At 38.4% G+C, this 13,099-nt stretch overlaps 1 protein-coding gene across 1 annotated transcript in view; it reads right to left on the bottom strand.

Moving 5' to 3' along the window:
- The window catches only part of LAMA1 (laminin subunit alpha 1), a 98,993-nt gene that overhangs the window by 68,095 nt on the left and 17,799 nt on the right, over positions 1-13,099 (bottom strand). Inside the window, exons 2-4 of the mRNA XM_077184316.1 lie at positions 10,173-10,343; positions 9,714-9,826; positions 2,591-2,833 (exon numbers count right to left, since the gene is read on the bottom strand). Coding sequence (XP_077040431.1) covers positions 2,591-2,833; positions 9,714-9,826; positions 10,173-10,343 — 527 coding nt within the window. The remainder of the gene's footprint in view (positions 1-2,590; positions 2,834-9,713; positions 9,827-10,172; positions 10,344-13,099) is intronic.

The raw sequence follows: 13,099 nt of genomic DNA, 5'->3' as shown, positions 1-13,099 counted from the left end.
TTCTCTATTATGTATTTTTGGCTTACCTGTCTTTCATAATTCAAGACCATTTTCAAACAACTGCAATTTAAGCCTTGCAATTCATCATGAGTCATAAACTGATTGTGTAAATTGCCAAAAGCAGATCTTCAAGCAGTATAAATCAGGCAAACAACAGAACTTACAGTCAAGCAGCTCTATCTTTTCAAACCTGAGAAAAATCTAGCAGCCAAACTGGCAAAATGTCACATTTGGCAAAAAAATGTTATTAATGACATCCATATTTAAATATGTGGTCTCTTTATGCTAACAGTTATTTCACATCAAGACACTCCAAGCTGATGGCAGAAAACTGGGATGTTAGCAAATGCTGGATACAAGGCAGGCATTTACAGAGATCAGCTGGTTTGCAGGGCCATTCTTAAGTGCAACAGATTGGCTAGAACAAATTACAAAGCTCTAAATACATATATTTTCCTTAGAGTTCCAAGATTCACTAATGCAGGTTGTGAAATACTCTGTGCAGGCAATGTTCCTGTCTGACAGACAATCCAGCTACAAAGGAGGAGCCCTTCCTTTGTGAATGACAGCTTTTATGCATGTGTCTTTATCTGCTGGAGGGCAGGAAGGCTCCTCAGAGGGATCTGGACTGGCTGGATTGCTGGGCTGAGGCCAATTGGATGAAGTTCAACAAGGTCAAGTGCTGAGTCCTGCCCTTGGGTCACAACAGCCCCAGGCAGTGCTACACGCTGGGGCAGAGTGACTGGAAAGCTGCCCAGCAGAAAAGATCCTGGCGTGCTGGCTGACAGCAGCTGAACCTGAGCCAGCTGTGCCCAGGTGGCCAAGAAGGCCAATGACATCCTGGGCTGTGTCAGCAGCAGTGTGGCCAGCAGGACCAGAGCAGTGATTGTCCCCCTGTAGTCAGCACTGGTGAGGCTGTACCCCAAATCCTGTGCTCGCTTCTGGGCCCCTCAATCCAGGAAGGACATTGAGGGGCTGGAGTGTGTCCAGAGAAGGGCAGCAGAGCTGGTGAAGGGTCTGGAGCACAAGTTCTATGGGGAGCAGCTGAGGGAGCTGGGTGTGTTCAGCCTGGAGAAAAGGAGGCTCAGGGGTGACCTTATCACCCCCTAACCTGGCAGGAGACTGTAGCCAGATGAGGGTCGGCCTGTTCTCTCAGGCATCAAGTGATAGAAGAAGAGGAAATAGCCTCAAATTGTTCAAGGGAGTTTTAGATGAGAAACTAGGAAAGTTTTTTGCATAGAAACGGTTGTCAAGCATTGGAGAAGGCTGCCTAGGGAAGTAATGGAGTCACCATCCCTGGAGGGACATGAAGATGTGTTACTTTAAGAACATGGTTTAGGGGTGAAGTTGGCAATGCTGAACCTTGGTCCTTATTAGTAGGACTAATAGTTGGACTCAATGACCTTAAAAGTTTTTCCAACCTAAAAGATTCTGAGATTCTCCATAAAGTCAGAAATTTAATTCTTCCAATTTTTTGTGTTATGTTTTTCCATCACCACACTCAGAAAAAAAACAGTGTTTTGATAGTTTAGCCCAATTAATTATGTGTACCATCAGGGAAAAAAGAATTAGAAAAAAATGTAACTAAATTGAATTTCTGGCATCCCTGGAGCTGGAGTTGTATGGCCTACTAAATGTACATTACAAGCAGCACTGTTCCTATACAGTCAGTAAGGGTTTTCTGGTTAATTGTATGGAGAGCCAGGTTTAGGTTCCTTTGTTCCATCTGATCTGTCAGTTTTATGTTGATTTTATATTGATCACATGCTCACAACATTGCAATAAACATTGAATTAAAGTAAGAGTGACTTTACTGAATTTCACTGGTTTTTTTTCTTGCTGTTAGTTTTAATTTTATGTGAATGTCTACATACAGTCCAATCCTTTTTTTAACCAAGAAATAAAAACATATTGATTTCTATGAAGCTAGGAGTTACTAGCACCCTCCATGGGATAACACCACACTTATTATCACAGTCATACATTATAGCATTCACGATGGAATAACCACTGGTTTTAATGTATCATTTCATTGTGTGGCTGTCTCTCCATAATAAATTACACAAGTACCATGAATAGAGTTTACTAAAAGAAAGAACAACAGCAAGACTGCACAACTCGTAGCCCTTTTAATTATGCTGCATCCTTGAAACAATGCCAAGGCTTGTTTAGGAGTTCCAGCTGTGCAGAGCACTTCAACAGTGTTAGCTGCTTTATCTCACACAACCAGGTGTTCCTAACACAGGAGTTTTCTCTACTAAATGAAAAAACTGGCAGAACACAGAGCCTCTGTTATAGTTTTTCGGGATAAAGGAACTAATAATTCACAGCTAATTGCTACCATCAAATTATATGGAAAGAGAGAACAAAGAGTTTAGTAATGGGAACACATAGAACCAAAGACACATTTCATCCCATGATTTAGAAGTTTGCTATACTATATGATATAAAGATAATGTTACTAAAAAAGAATAGCAGATGACCTGATAGTTCTGAGGGTGATAAACTCTGTAACTGCAGTTCAAATATTTTCAAATTGTTATCACTCCATGTCCTTAATCACAAACTGCAACTACAAAAACAAAGATACCTCTCCATGTTCCAGGGGAACTAGTCTGGAATAATAGGAGGTGCAGATCACTTCATCATCCCTCTTGTAAGTTGGCGGCCCAATTCTTGGTGTGATGTTGTAACGAGTTAAACATTCGGTATCACTAATTGCATAGTACTGCCATGGCCTGAACTCCATGCCATCTATGGAGCGTTCCAAAATCCAGTTTCCAGGTCGTGGAGCATTAGCGGCTTTGATGATGACATATGCAACTTGAAAGACCTGAAAAAAATGCAAGAAAATTTTAACACTTCATTGTACTGTAAAACACCACCAGAAACCAACTGGGTAATAAATTTCAATTTTCAAAGCAGTATACAGTTTGCCTGGGCAGAGGGTAAAATTTGGTAAAGTAACGCTGGATAAATTTTTTGCACAGATGCTTGACTAGAGGTCCATCTAATTGTGTCCAGGACATCCGTTCGTGCTGATGTAATAGCTGAAAGCTATATCTATACTGCACATCTCAGGATTAGATGGGTATAACAATCTGTGGGAAATGTTTAGCTTTTCTGAACCACTGACAGCATCAAAAAAGTAGGGTTTGGTTGGGTTTTGTTATTTGTTTTTTTGTGCTTGGTTGGTTGTTTTTGTGAGGTTTTTTATAGATATAGAGCAAAAAGCTCCTTGGTTTACAATGTAGCAGGGAATGTGATCTTCTCTGTAAGAACATTTCTGAAAAACTTTTTATACCCTATGTTGAAAGCCTCCTTGCATTACAATTTCATCCTTTATTGAAGTTATTTCAGCAGACTACTTACAGTCACTGCTAAAAATATACGGAGACAAATAAGCTGAATGTGACAAAAATGACCATGATAAAAGAGCTAATATTCTTAAGTAACATTGAGATGTATGTGAGCTATGCAGCTATCTTGACTATTTTTCTAACAACCCAAAGTGAAATCCCCATGAGCACAACAGGACTGTTCAGCACTTCTGTGAGTAGGTAGGGCAGGAATTAAGCTCATACCACCTTTTAAATTACTTTGTCATGCAGCCAGATAACCTGAACTGGCCCCCAACTCATGACAGCATCAGACATGAACACTGAAGAGCATTTACTGCAAAGCCACCATGTTCTCCCTTACCCAGTACCTGCTACATCACCCCACTCAAAAAGGCTGCATTTGCAAACTCATAACACTTCTGTACAGGAGTTTAATGTTTCATATACACTGGAGTAACAAGCAGGTTTAGATGAAAGAAAGCTCTGTATTATTCAGCCATCTCAGAGAAATGTATTTCCACTTGAGCAGGCTGCTATTATCATCATAATTCCTGCCTGCATGTGCACTGTTAATACTGTGTTGAGCTCCAATCTGGCTGCAATCAGTTCTTTCATACACTATAAATTTAAATTTTTAGGACTTTTTTTTTTTTTTTGCAATGCAGATTAAAGCCAGGGCAAGAACAATACTTGCCACATGAGAGCAGGTTTTGATTTTGCCAAATGGGGAAATAAAGTCACAAAAATAAATAGTAACTGTGTTGTGGATGCAATTCAGGAAATTACTTTTGAAACAAAACATTATTTAGGTGAACAAAGCTTTGATTAGGAGATCTTGCACACATGAGAAGAAAAAAAAAAGGTGATATTTATCTTCCATTGATTTACTACATATAATATCTTTTAAAAAGTAAAACAATCTTACTGTTCTTTAAATCAGACAATTTAAACTACAATGTTTATTTAGTCTGACTTTCTTTACAGGCAATTCAGATTTATCCTGTTAAAATCAGTCAGACACAAACAGAACATTTCTAGTTGTTGCAATAAATATAAAAATTTACAGAAAATCAGGATTTTACTTTTCAGCAATGCAAGCAGATACAGGCAACAGGAGAAGCCAACTCACTCTTTAGTCAGTCTTAGAAATAAAATTTCTCTGGGGTCTGTGAATCTTTTGTTGTTTCACATAACCTTAAAATCTGATCAAAGTTAAATGAATATCAAGAATTATAATCCAGCTTCCATGAAGAGAGGAATGCCTTTTAAATAAAACCTACATCATGCCAACAATCTCCAGCTGAAAAATAAAAGCCAAAATACATGGTTTTAAAGGAACAAAGTACACCATTTGGGCAGACTTCAAACCAAACAACTATATTTCCTACAGACAACCTGGATTTCATTGACTCAGTTAGTGGTATGGAGTTTTGCACTCAGTTACAACCAAGCAGAGTCTTGTGTATCATCATTTCAGAACCCAAAACCTGAAGACACTTGTATGTGACAGGAGTTGCTTGTATGGGTATTTTCTCCATCACACATGGGAACATCACAAAACTATTAAAACTAGAAAAGTTTTATTGACTGGGCTTAGAAACAGCTATGCACTTCCAAGTTTCTTTGAAGTCAGTAATATTTCTCAAATGCATAAAAGATGCAAGACTGGAACCCAAACCTTTTTCAAATACCCTGGTAAAAAAATCTCCCTCAAAAACTCTCATATGTCCTTTATTTTTTTTCCCCATTCTGCTTGCTGTCATCAACTAAACTGCTTTCCTACTTATTACACAGTTGGCTGAACAACAAATGATCTACTTTTGATTACTTTGAGATTTTTCAAGACCCATTATAGTCTGCAGCTGATGTGGCTAGTTTTAAATCCAGTTCTAACTAGTAACAATGAGCTATCCTTCATCATGAACTAACTGCTGCAGTAAAAGGTATTTACAAGATTATGCAAGTTAAACTTATTTTAAATACCAAGTTCCTTGGTGAGGGGGGAGTGGAGGGAAAAGACAGTCAAATATTAACATTTTCACAGCAACTGTGCACAAATTCAATGCACAATTCAAAAAATTAAATCTCCTCTCAACTCTTCCATTTACACATAGCTCACAGGTATCCCATTTTACTTCACAGGCAAATTGACAGGATAATGAATAACAACAACTTCATGAAAATTTGTCAGTACCTGAAAATAATATAGCTTAAATAAATAAAAAAAGGATTTTGTATAAATGCTCTCAGACTTGAGAAATCACAAGACAGCTTACCAGGACGACCTATATTCTCAGGGATTATGTTTCCCAGCAAGGGAATGAAGCTGGACAAAGGGACCAAGGTGTCCACAGGGTCCACAGATGTTTTAAGGAATATCTGTAATAGACCTCCTATCTCACAGACTCTGCAACCCATAATAGGTCAAGAAATCCATGTGATGAAAACTGATTTTCCTTTGAGCACTTTTTAAAAGAATCTTTTATAAGACTTTTATAAGTTCTTCAAGTTTGAACATCAATGGCAGTTTCTTACCACTTTCCACATTCATTCAGTGCCCACCAACCAGCCATGCGATAAACCTGAGCAAGAGCTAATGATTTGTATACTTTAATTTGACTGTATAACTTTCTCAGAACTAATTGCCTTATTGAACTACAAGGGTAAAAAGGCAAGTCAGAGCAAGTTAGCAGTTCCCAAGCCATATATTAAAAGTGCCATTTTAGAGGCATTTCAATCCTGATTTTTAAGATCAACCAAATAAACTTCTACTAAAAAACCTTTTTCATAGCTGCAATGCCAACAAAACAAGAAATTTCTGCTTTAATTAGACTTTCTAAAAAACTTTGTTTCCCTGAATGCTGATCCAGCAACACCAAATGCATCATTCTTGAGTACTCTCAGAGTGGGAGACTAGATGAAGGGATGTTTATCAGCTTATATTGTTTACAGAAATATCTTTTTAAGAGTTAAAGACAGCTTCATCTTCTTTGACACTGTGAAGAAGATTTGTTTGCAATATTTTTCTCTGATGATTCTGTGACATTAAAAGTGCAAAATACACTAAATCCAGAAAAACTTCTAGTCTCATTAATTATTTTTTCTTCAAGATTTTGATTCATTATGTGCAAACATTAATTTGGAATTGAAGGGAAATTCATTTTACTCAAGAATTTTATTGTAAGAATATACAGATGAACACCCTGAATGTTGCATCATCAGTCTTACAAGGCCACAAAAGGCTTTTAAGAAAGCTTGCCACATACAATAAATCAGCATTTGTCCTGTAAAATCAACAAAATACCATTTTTTGACATCAGCAAACCATGCATCTTTACAGAAACCTGTTCTTGCCCGTTGATTTCAAGATAAAAGCTCTAGAAAAATAATTTTATAATATTTACATTTTTTTTTACTTTGTAATAGCAGAAACTACAAATTACTCCTACATCAGCCTCCAAGTGGTAATCCAGTACTCATAGAATATTCATAAGTTATGACTTAATCAGAAGTGGAGCTGTTTTTTCAACTCAGCTTAATACTATGGGTCTTCCAAGAAGAACTAGTCTTGTTTTGCAATTCAAGAACTTTTTGATATACCAACATCTGCCTTTCTGCTACACTGAGGATACGGAGTTCATTTAAATACCTTTAAAAGTCCAAAGCATGGTAATAAAACTGAGGTAAGTAGTCTTTGTTTAATGGTGTCAGAGTAGTATTTTACAGCTGGATCAATCACACCAGTAAAATGTATCATAGCCAGGATTTATTAGAATTGTAATTTCACAGTGCAACTGCCCAGAGGAGTCAAACTCAGACAAAAATTGCTGTTTTTATAGAAAACCACTGCTGTGCATTTTATTTCTGTAGAACTACCAGTGTAGGAAGCACAAGGTCATAAATCAAATCTTAGTGTCTTGTACATCAATCCTACACCTCATTGCTACACTGCTCTTTCCTCAGTTCTGGATCATTGCCATACATTTAATGGAAAGGGGGAGGAGGAGGCAGCGGTGTAGGGCGTGGGAAGGAAAGGCTATCATACATGTGGGTCCTGGAAAGACTGAAAGGCACACTAGAGTAAATGTACCTAGCTGTCAGGATGTATATGAGCTAGAAAATCATAACATAAGCACTCACTATCCTTATAAAATGCTATATTAGCTACAAATAGCACAGATTCTGCAAAGGAGAAAGATAAAAACAGCAATTTCAATGCCGATTTAATTAGATAGACTTCTTTTCTTACTGAGATCCCATCAAACTACTCTGTAGTACAGCTGGTTTTAGACTAAATAGACTAAGAACAAGGTAGAATATTAGCTAAAAGAACATCCTCTATTCCATTCAACTTGAAACCAAGAGATGAATAGTCATAGAGGTTCACCTAAGAAGACTGGATTGGAGTCAGTGTTCACCAGCTACGGGAATCTTCCCCATATTTGCCAGCCAAGGGTATGTTTCCACACTTACCAACCCAATTGCTTGGATTATATCTCTAAACTGTGCCTTGGTAATAATCCCAAGAAGCTCTTAGTCCTAGAACTTCTGATAATTGCACAAAAAACCCACCCATAAATAATGACAGGATTTTTAACATCACAAAAAGGTGTGAATATATTCTATACTCTGGCAAGGAAAGTTGATGTACTTGTTTGCTTTAATATGGTACTTGACAGATTTAATGCACAATGCTTGAAATGCAAACGAAATGTATCAATGATCAAATTATACTGAACACTGGTACTGACTTTCAGGAATATTTCTACAGGTCCTATTTAAAGTAATTCTGAAAAAATGTATGAAGTAAACGATTGCTAAAATCACTAAGGTCCTTCATATGCTTTTCTTTTGTGTTTTCTTTACTTGTGCTGACTCGTTTCAAGTAAGCACACCAAGTCAGCTCTAATAACTCACTGACTTCAAGCAATCTCTATTAACCAAATCCTTTCTCACAGAGCAGTAATTTACATTCAGTTTGCATAGCCCTAGATGCCTTCTCTCTCTCAAACCCTCTAGGGAAAACAGAAGAAAGGCCCCTTAGGGGAAACTTTTCAAATCAAATTAGTGAAACTGAGCATGGGTCAGGAGAGGAAAGATATGTATTTGTTGAAACCTCAACAGCACTGTGACTGAAGAACAAATGATTCAGAGTGCAGCTCAGCTGGTCTGTTTCCAAAGTGAAATTGTTCTAGGAGGATAAAAACTAAGGCATCCCCTCCTCCTCCTTCATTTTTCCTCCTGTTTGTCCATTTACAAACCAAATACAAAGTTAACTCTTCCAACAACACTAACATCCTATCCAAACCTTCTGTCACTGACAAAAGACACCCTGTGATCATTATCCTAACAGTTCTGCTTTCTAATTAAAGAGCAAACTAGGCATCTGCTTAATCTATGCTTTATTGGAAAACATCAAAGTAAAACCCACTGTTTTAATCTTTAAAATTACTTTTAAGCAGGGTCTAGAAATCCTGAAGAAGCTTTTTACCAATTCTACACCTCAAGTAAGCATTTCTTAGTAAGTAATAAAGCTGCTTCTTCCAGAGTTGGGAGGTAACACCATATTAATAAGGAATTGTTGAGCTATGATTTTTAAACAACTTAGGTAGGCCAGCACATAGATCTGTTCAAAGCAAAACAACCAGAAAAAGCAAGAAAAATTAACCTTTTCACCAATTACTTTATCTATTCTTGGAGCAGGGTAGGAGAGTTCTGATTCTCGTGTCTAGCAGAGAAACTTATAAATTAGCAAATGCCCTGTACAGTTTAGCATGCTCCTGCCTAAGAATGATAAATCCCTCCAAGTTTGGCCTTACAGAGTGGCCAAAACAGGGGAAACAACTTTTGCCCAGACAGTTCCAGACTCCCCAGGGTCACAAATCACTGTTTCAGAAATTCAAACTCCAGCTCTGCAGAACAGCAGACAGCAAAAGTTCTTAGAAGATATAGTTTAGAACATGTTTTTCCAGTGCTCCTCCCAACAAGATGATGATCGGAATCAGTCAGATGCATCCTCACATATAAGATATGTGCTTTGTCCAATACCCTGAAAATATTCCTGTTTAAAAATAAGTTCTTGAAAACACAGACTTCAAGTAACTTTTAAGAAATAAAAGGTGGAGGAAAACAATATCATAGGAGTGCTGGGGGAAAGACAGAAGCCTGGGGGAAAGACAGAAGGTTAGGCAGAGGAAAGTTACCAAGACAAAGGAATTGGTACAGATGGAATTGGTTACCAAGACAGAAAGAACACAGATGATAGTTTTTACTAAAAACTGTTTTTGTTTAATCTAAACAAAGAGCTGCAATCAATTTGTATTGGCTTGTATCCTACATCCATTTAATGATACTCCCATAAATGTTACTCACCTGCCTTAAATCCAAGGTGATGGTGACCCAGTGGTATTGCCTTCCATTCTGAATGCTGGGACTCTGCCACCAGTTATTGGTACCATCGATGGCACTGGAAATTGGGTGCTGCTCTGTTTCAAAGCAAAAAAATTAAACATCTCTTGAAAATAAATCTCACTGAGCTCTTCTGACCCAGCACATTTGTTTCACACAAAGAACAATCTCTTCCTGTCATAAAGAAGTAAAGGCTGAAATCTGCCCCCAGACAAAAAGGTTGTCACTGGATCTTACAGTGCTCAGTGGTGATACACGGCGCTCACACTTTGTCAGCCTTTTGCTCCAAGGTAATTGCACTCACAGAGTAGACAGACTAAAACCAAAACATATTTGACTCCAATACACTCTATATTCAAGGGGAAGGGTTAAAAAAAGACAAAACTCATGAAACAAACAAAATCCAAAACATGTGAAGCTTGCCTTTGGGATTGGCACTGTGACTGTCACAAACGCGGCACTGGGCGTTGCGCAGGGGCCGTCCGGGGACGTGCTCCACCAGTTTGCAGAACATCTCCGGTCCCTTCTCTCCACAGGTGGCATTGGTGGAGATGTGAGCATTGCTGGCCAGGTTCAAAATGGCAGGAAACAGGCCTTGAAAGAAATAAGGTTTATCAGCCGCATTGTAAGGCATGCAAAGTTGACACCCTGACAGCAGTATCCCTGTTATTTCACTCCACATTTGGATGCTTTATACTGAGGAACACAGGAGTTTGCCAACCAACTCTCCCAGTTACTAAACCTTCCCTTGCACAGTGAATTGATCAAACCCTGGGGGACAACTGGCCCACTGTCAGAATCAAAGAGGGCGTATAGAGCACACACTCAGCTGGTGTGGAAATCAGCATTTTACACAAGCTCTTTGCAGCAGCAGCACCACTGGCCTGAACAGGACACACCAGACTTGAAAAATTTAAGGACTGAACTTTAGAACTTTGCTACAGGCTTCTTCTGCAGTCTCTGTAAAGTCTAAGGGATATTTTGCTTGCCACTTATTAATCTTTATACAAACACTTCAGTGTACTTTCAAATAGTTTTGCTTTTCTGCACTGGAATAACGTAACAACAGACTAAATTTCAAGATTACAGTTACCAGACCAGAAATCCTGCTCTTTTTCGAAAAGGAGTAATGTTTTACTTTGGTTTGGAGGCTGCTGATAAAATTTCTAGAATACTGTCTGTGACAGAAGTTAAGCACAGTTTCTCAATCAGCTTCCAGCTGTCCCTCATGAGCTAAAAGCTTTTATTTCTTGCATGGTTATGGTGTAACAAAGATACTCCATTTCCACTCATAAGTAACTCTGAAAAAGAAGCAATTTTGGAAAGAGGAGTCCTGTCTTTAGAGATTAAATCCAGTGGGCTAAAATCAAATCTAGAGAGTAGGTATGGCACATGAAAAATGCCACATGAATTGCTTGTGTTGCAATAGTACGGTATTACAATCATTTGGCTTCTGTTAAAAGGAAATCTGAAAAAACCAAAAATCAAGCCAGATTTGTGAAAACATATTCCTATTCCACTAGTAAAACTGCATGAATTCTTTTACTTCATTATACACAATATACATCAAAAGAGACTGCAATATTAAAGTTTTGCTTTCCTTAGCTGCCTATACATATAAATATCTCAAAGGCGGGTGCCAAGAGGAGGGTTCCAAGCTCTTTTCAGCACTCTTCAGCAACAGGACAAGGAGTGATGGCCATAGACTAAAACAGAAGTTTCACCTCAGCATAAGGAAGAACTTCTTCACACTGAGGGTGGCAGTGCAATGAACAGGCTGCCCAGAGGGGTTATGGAGTCTCCCTCTGGAGACACACAAAACCCACCTGAACAAGTTCCTGTGTTATATGTTCATGGTGACCCTGCCTTGGCAGTGTCATAGGACCAAATGGCCTCCAAAAGTCCCTTCCAACCCTAACAATTCTGTGATTCAACAAGGCTACATTCAATATTCCTTTCAAGCACCTTTGGCCAGTAATTGTATTACCTTAGAAACCCTGGAGACAAGTTTGTGTTATTTAAGACTTGCCTTCAGCTACTGAAAATTTGGCTAAATTCTAACCCTCTGCACCACTGTATGAATAACTAACTGTGTATTTTCAATTGTGCTATACTTGAAATTTAATAGGAGAGAGATGGAGCTTTGTATTTTTTTGAATCCCGACTTCATTTATGTTAAATCCAGACTAGGTCAGATGCCTTGTTCTCATTACACCTAAATCTGATGCAGATGAGGATGCTGAAGACATCCTAATGACTACTCTAGTGAGGCTCTTCTGCCAGTAAGATATTTTCTGCACAGGCTTCTCTCACCTTGTGGAGTATGTGCGCAGTGCATCTCCAGATGTAAAGCTGGAGCCAAAGAAAAAATGCTGCCTCTGTTTTCCTACTCCACAAGAATGCTCAGTGGTTGAAGAGGGTACCTTTTTTAACACTGCTCTCCAATGATATGAAATCTTTCTTATTCAGTATTAATTATTGTTCATGCAGGGGTCTACCAGCCTGTCTTCAAGAGCTATCCATTACTTCCCAGGTCACCCATGACCTTCAGTCACATTATACAATAGCCCTGCCATTTCTTTCCATTTGCTACAGTGAAATAATTTGTCTCCAACAACCGCCAGTCAACAGACTTGTGCCAAAGGAATAGCAACACTATTTTCTGGGTCCCACAGACATAAAAATAGAGCACTTCAATCCAAGTGAGTTGCACTGGAGATTTGCCCCAGGACACAAATGAAAACCAAGAGGTTGTTAGCATTGTCCCGCAAAGTACTGCATCTCTTCAAATCCTAGTTGAATATGTTCACCTCTGAATCTCTTTCCCACAATTCAATTTTAAGGCAAACTGCAGAGGTGCAGCCACTGATTTCAGGAAAGATCAAGAATAGTGTTGGAGATGATTTATTAGGAAACAATAAGCATCTGTAACAAATGAAATTGAAAAAACATAAATTTCAAATAAATTAGTTGCATCTTCAAAGAACATTGCTCCCCTTGATTCTTTTACTAAGGAGAGCCAGGTACTTAGAGTCAGGAATTCAAAAGCTCTTAGATGCTGCTCTGCCAACCTCCCTTCTCCCTCACTTCTTCACCCTCCCCCAGCCCCCAAAAAAACAGGAAACCAAGCATCTGCTAAGATATTTTTATGCCTTGTAGGAAGCAGTAGGTATGATAAAGATGATCAACCAAAGAATCAGTCACATAAGTGAGCCATTTATAGATAAACAGGGGCCTGTCATCATATCTTGGTGTTTAATGCAAGTGGCTGTAACTGACATAAAACTCCATCAGAAGATAATAGATTTCATTAAACTGAAACTTTAGCAATGATATTTGCATTTTTAAGG

This window comes from Agelaius phoeniceus, chromosome 1 (genome assembly GCF_051311805.1).
Source record: "Agelaius phoeniceus isolate bAgePho1 chromosome 1, bAgePho1.hap1, whole genome shotgun sequence".
In the NCBI taxonomy this organism is placed as follows: domain Eukaryota; kingdom Metazoa; phylum Chordata; class Aves; order Passeriformes; family Icteridae; genus Agelaius; species Agelaius phoeniceus.
The sequence above is the reverse complement of the archived record's forward strand: the minus strand, read 5'-3'. Positions and strand labels throughout refer to the sequence as shown.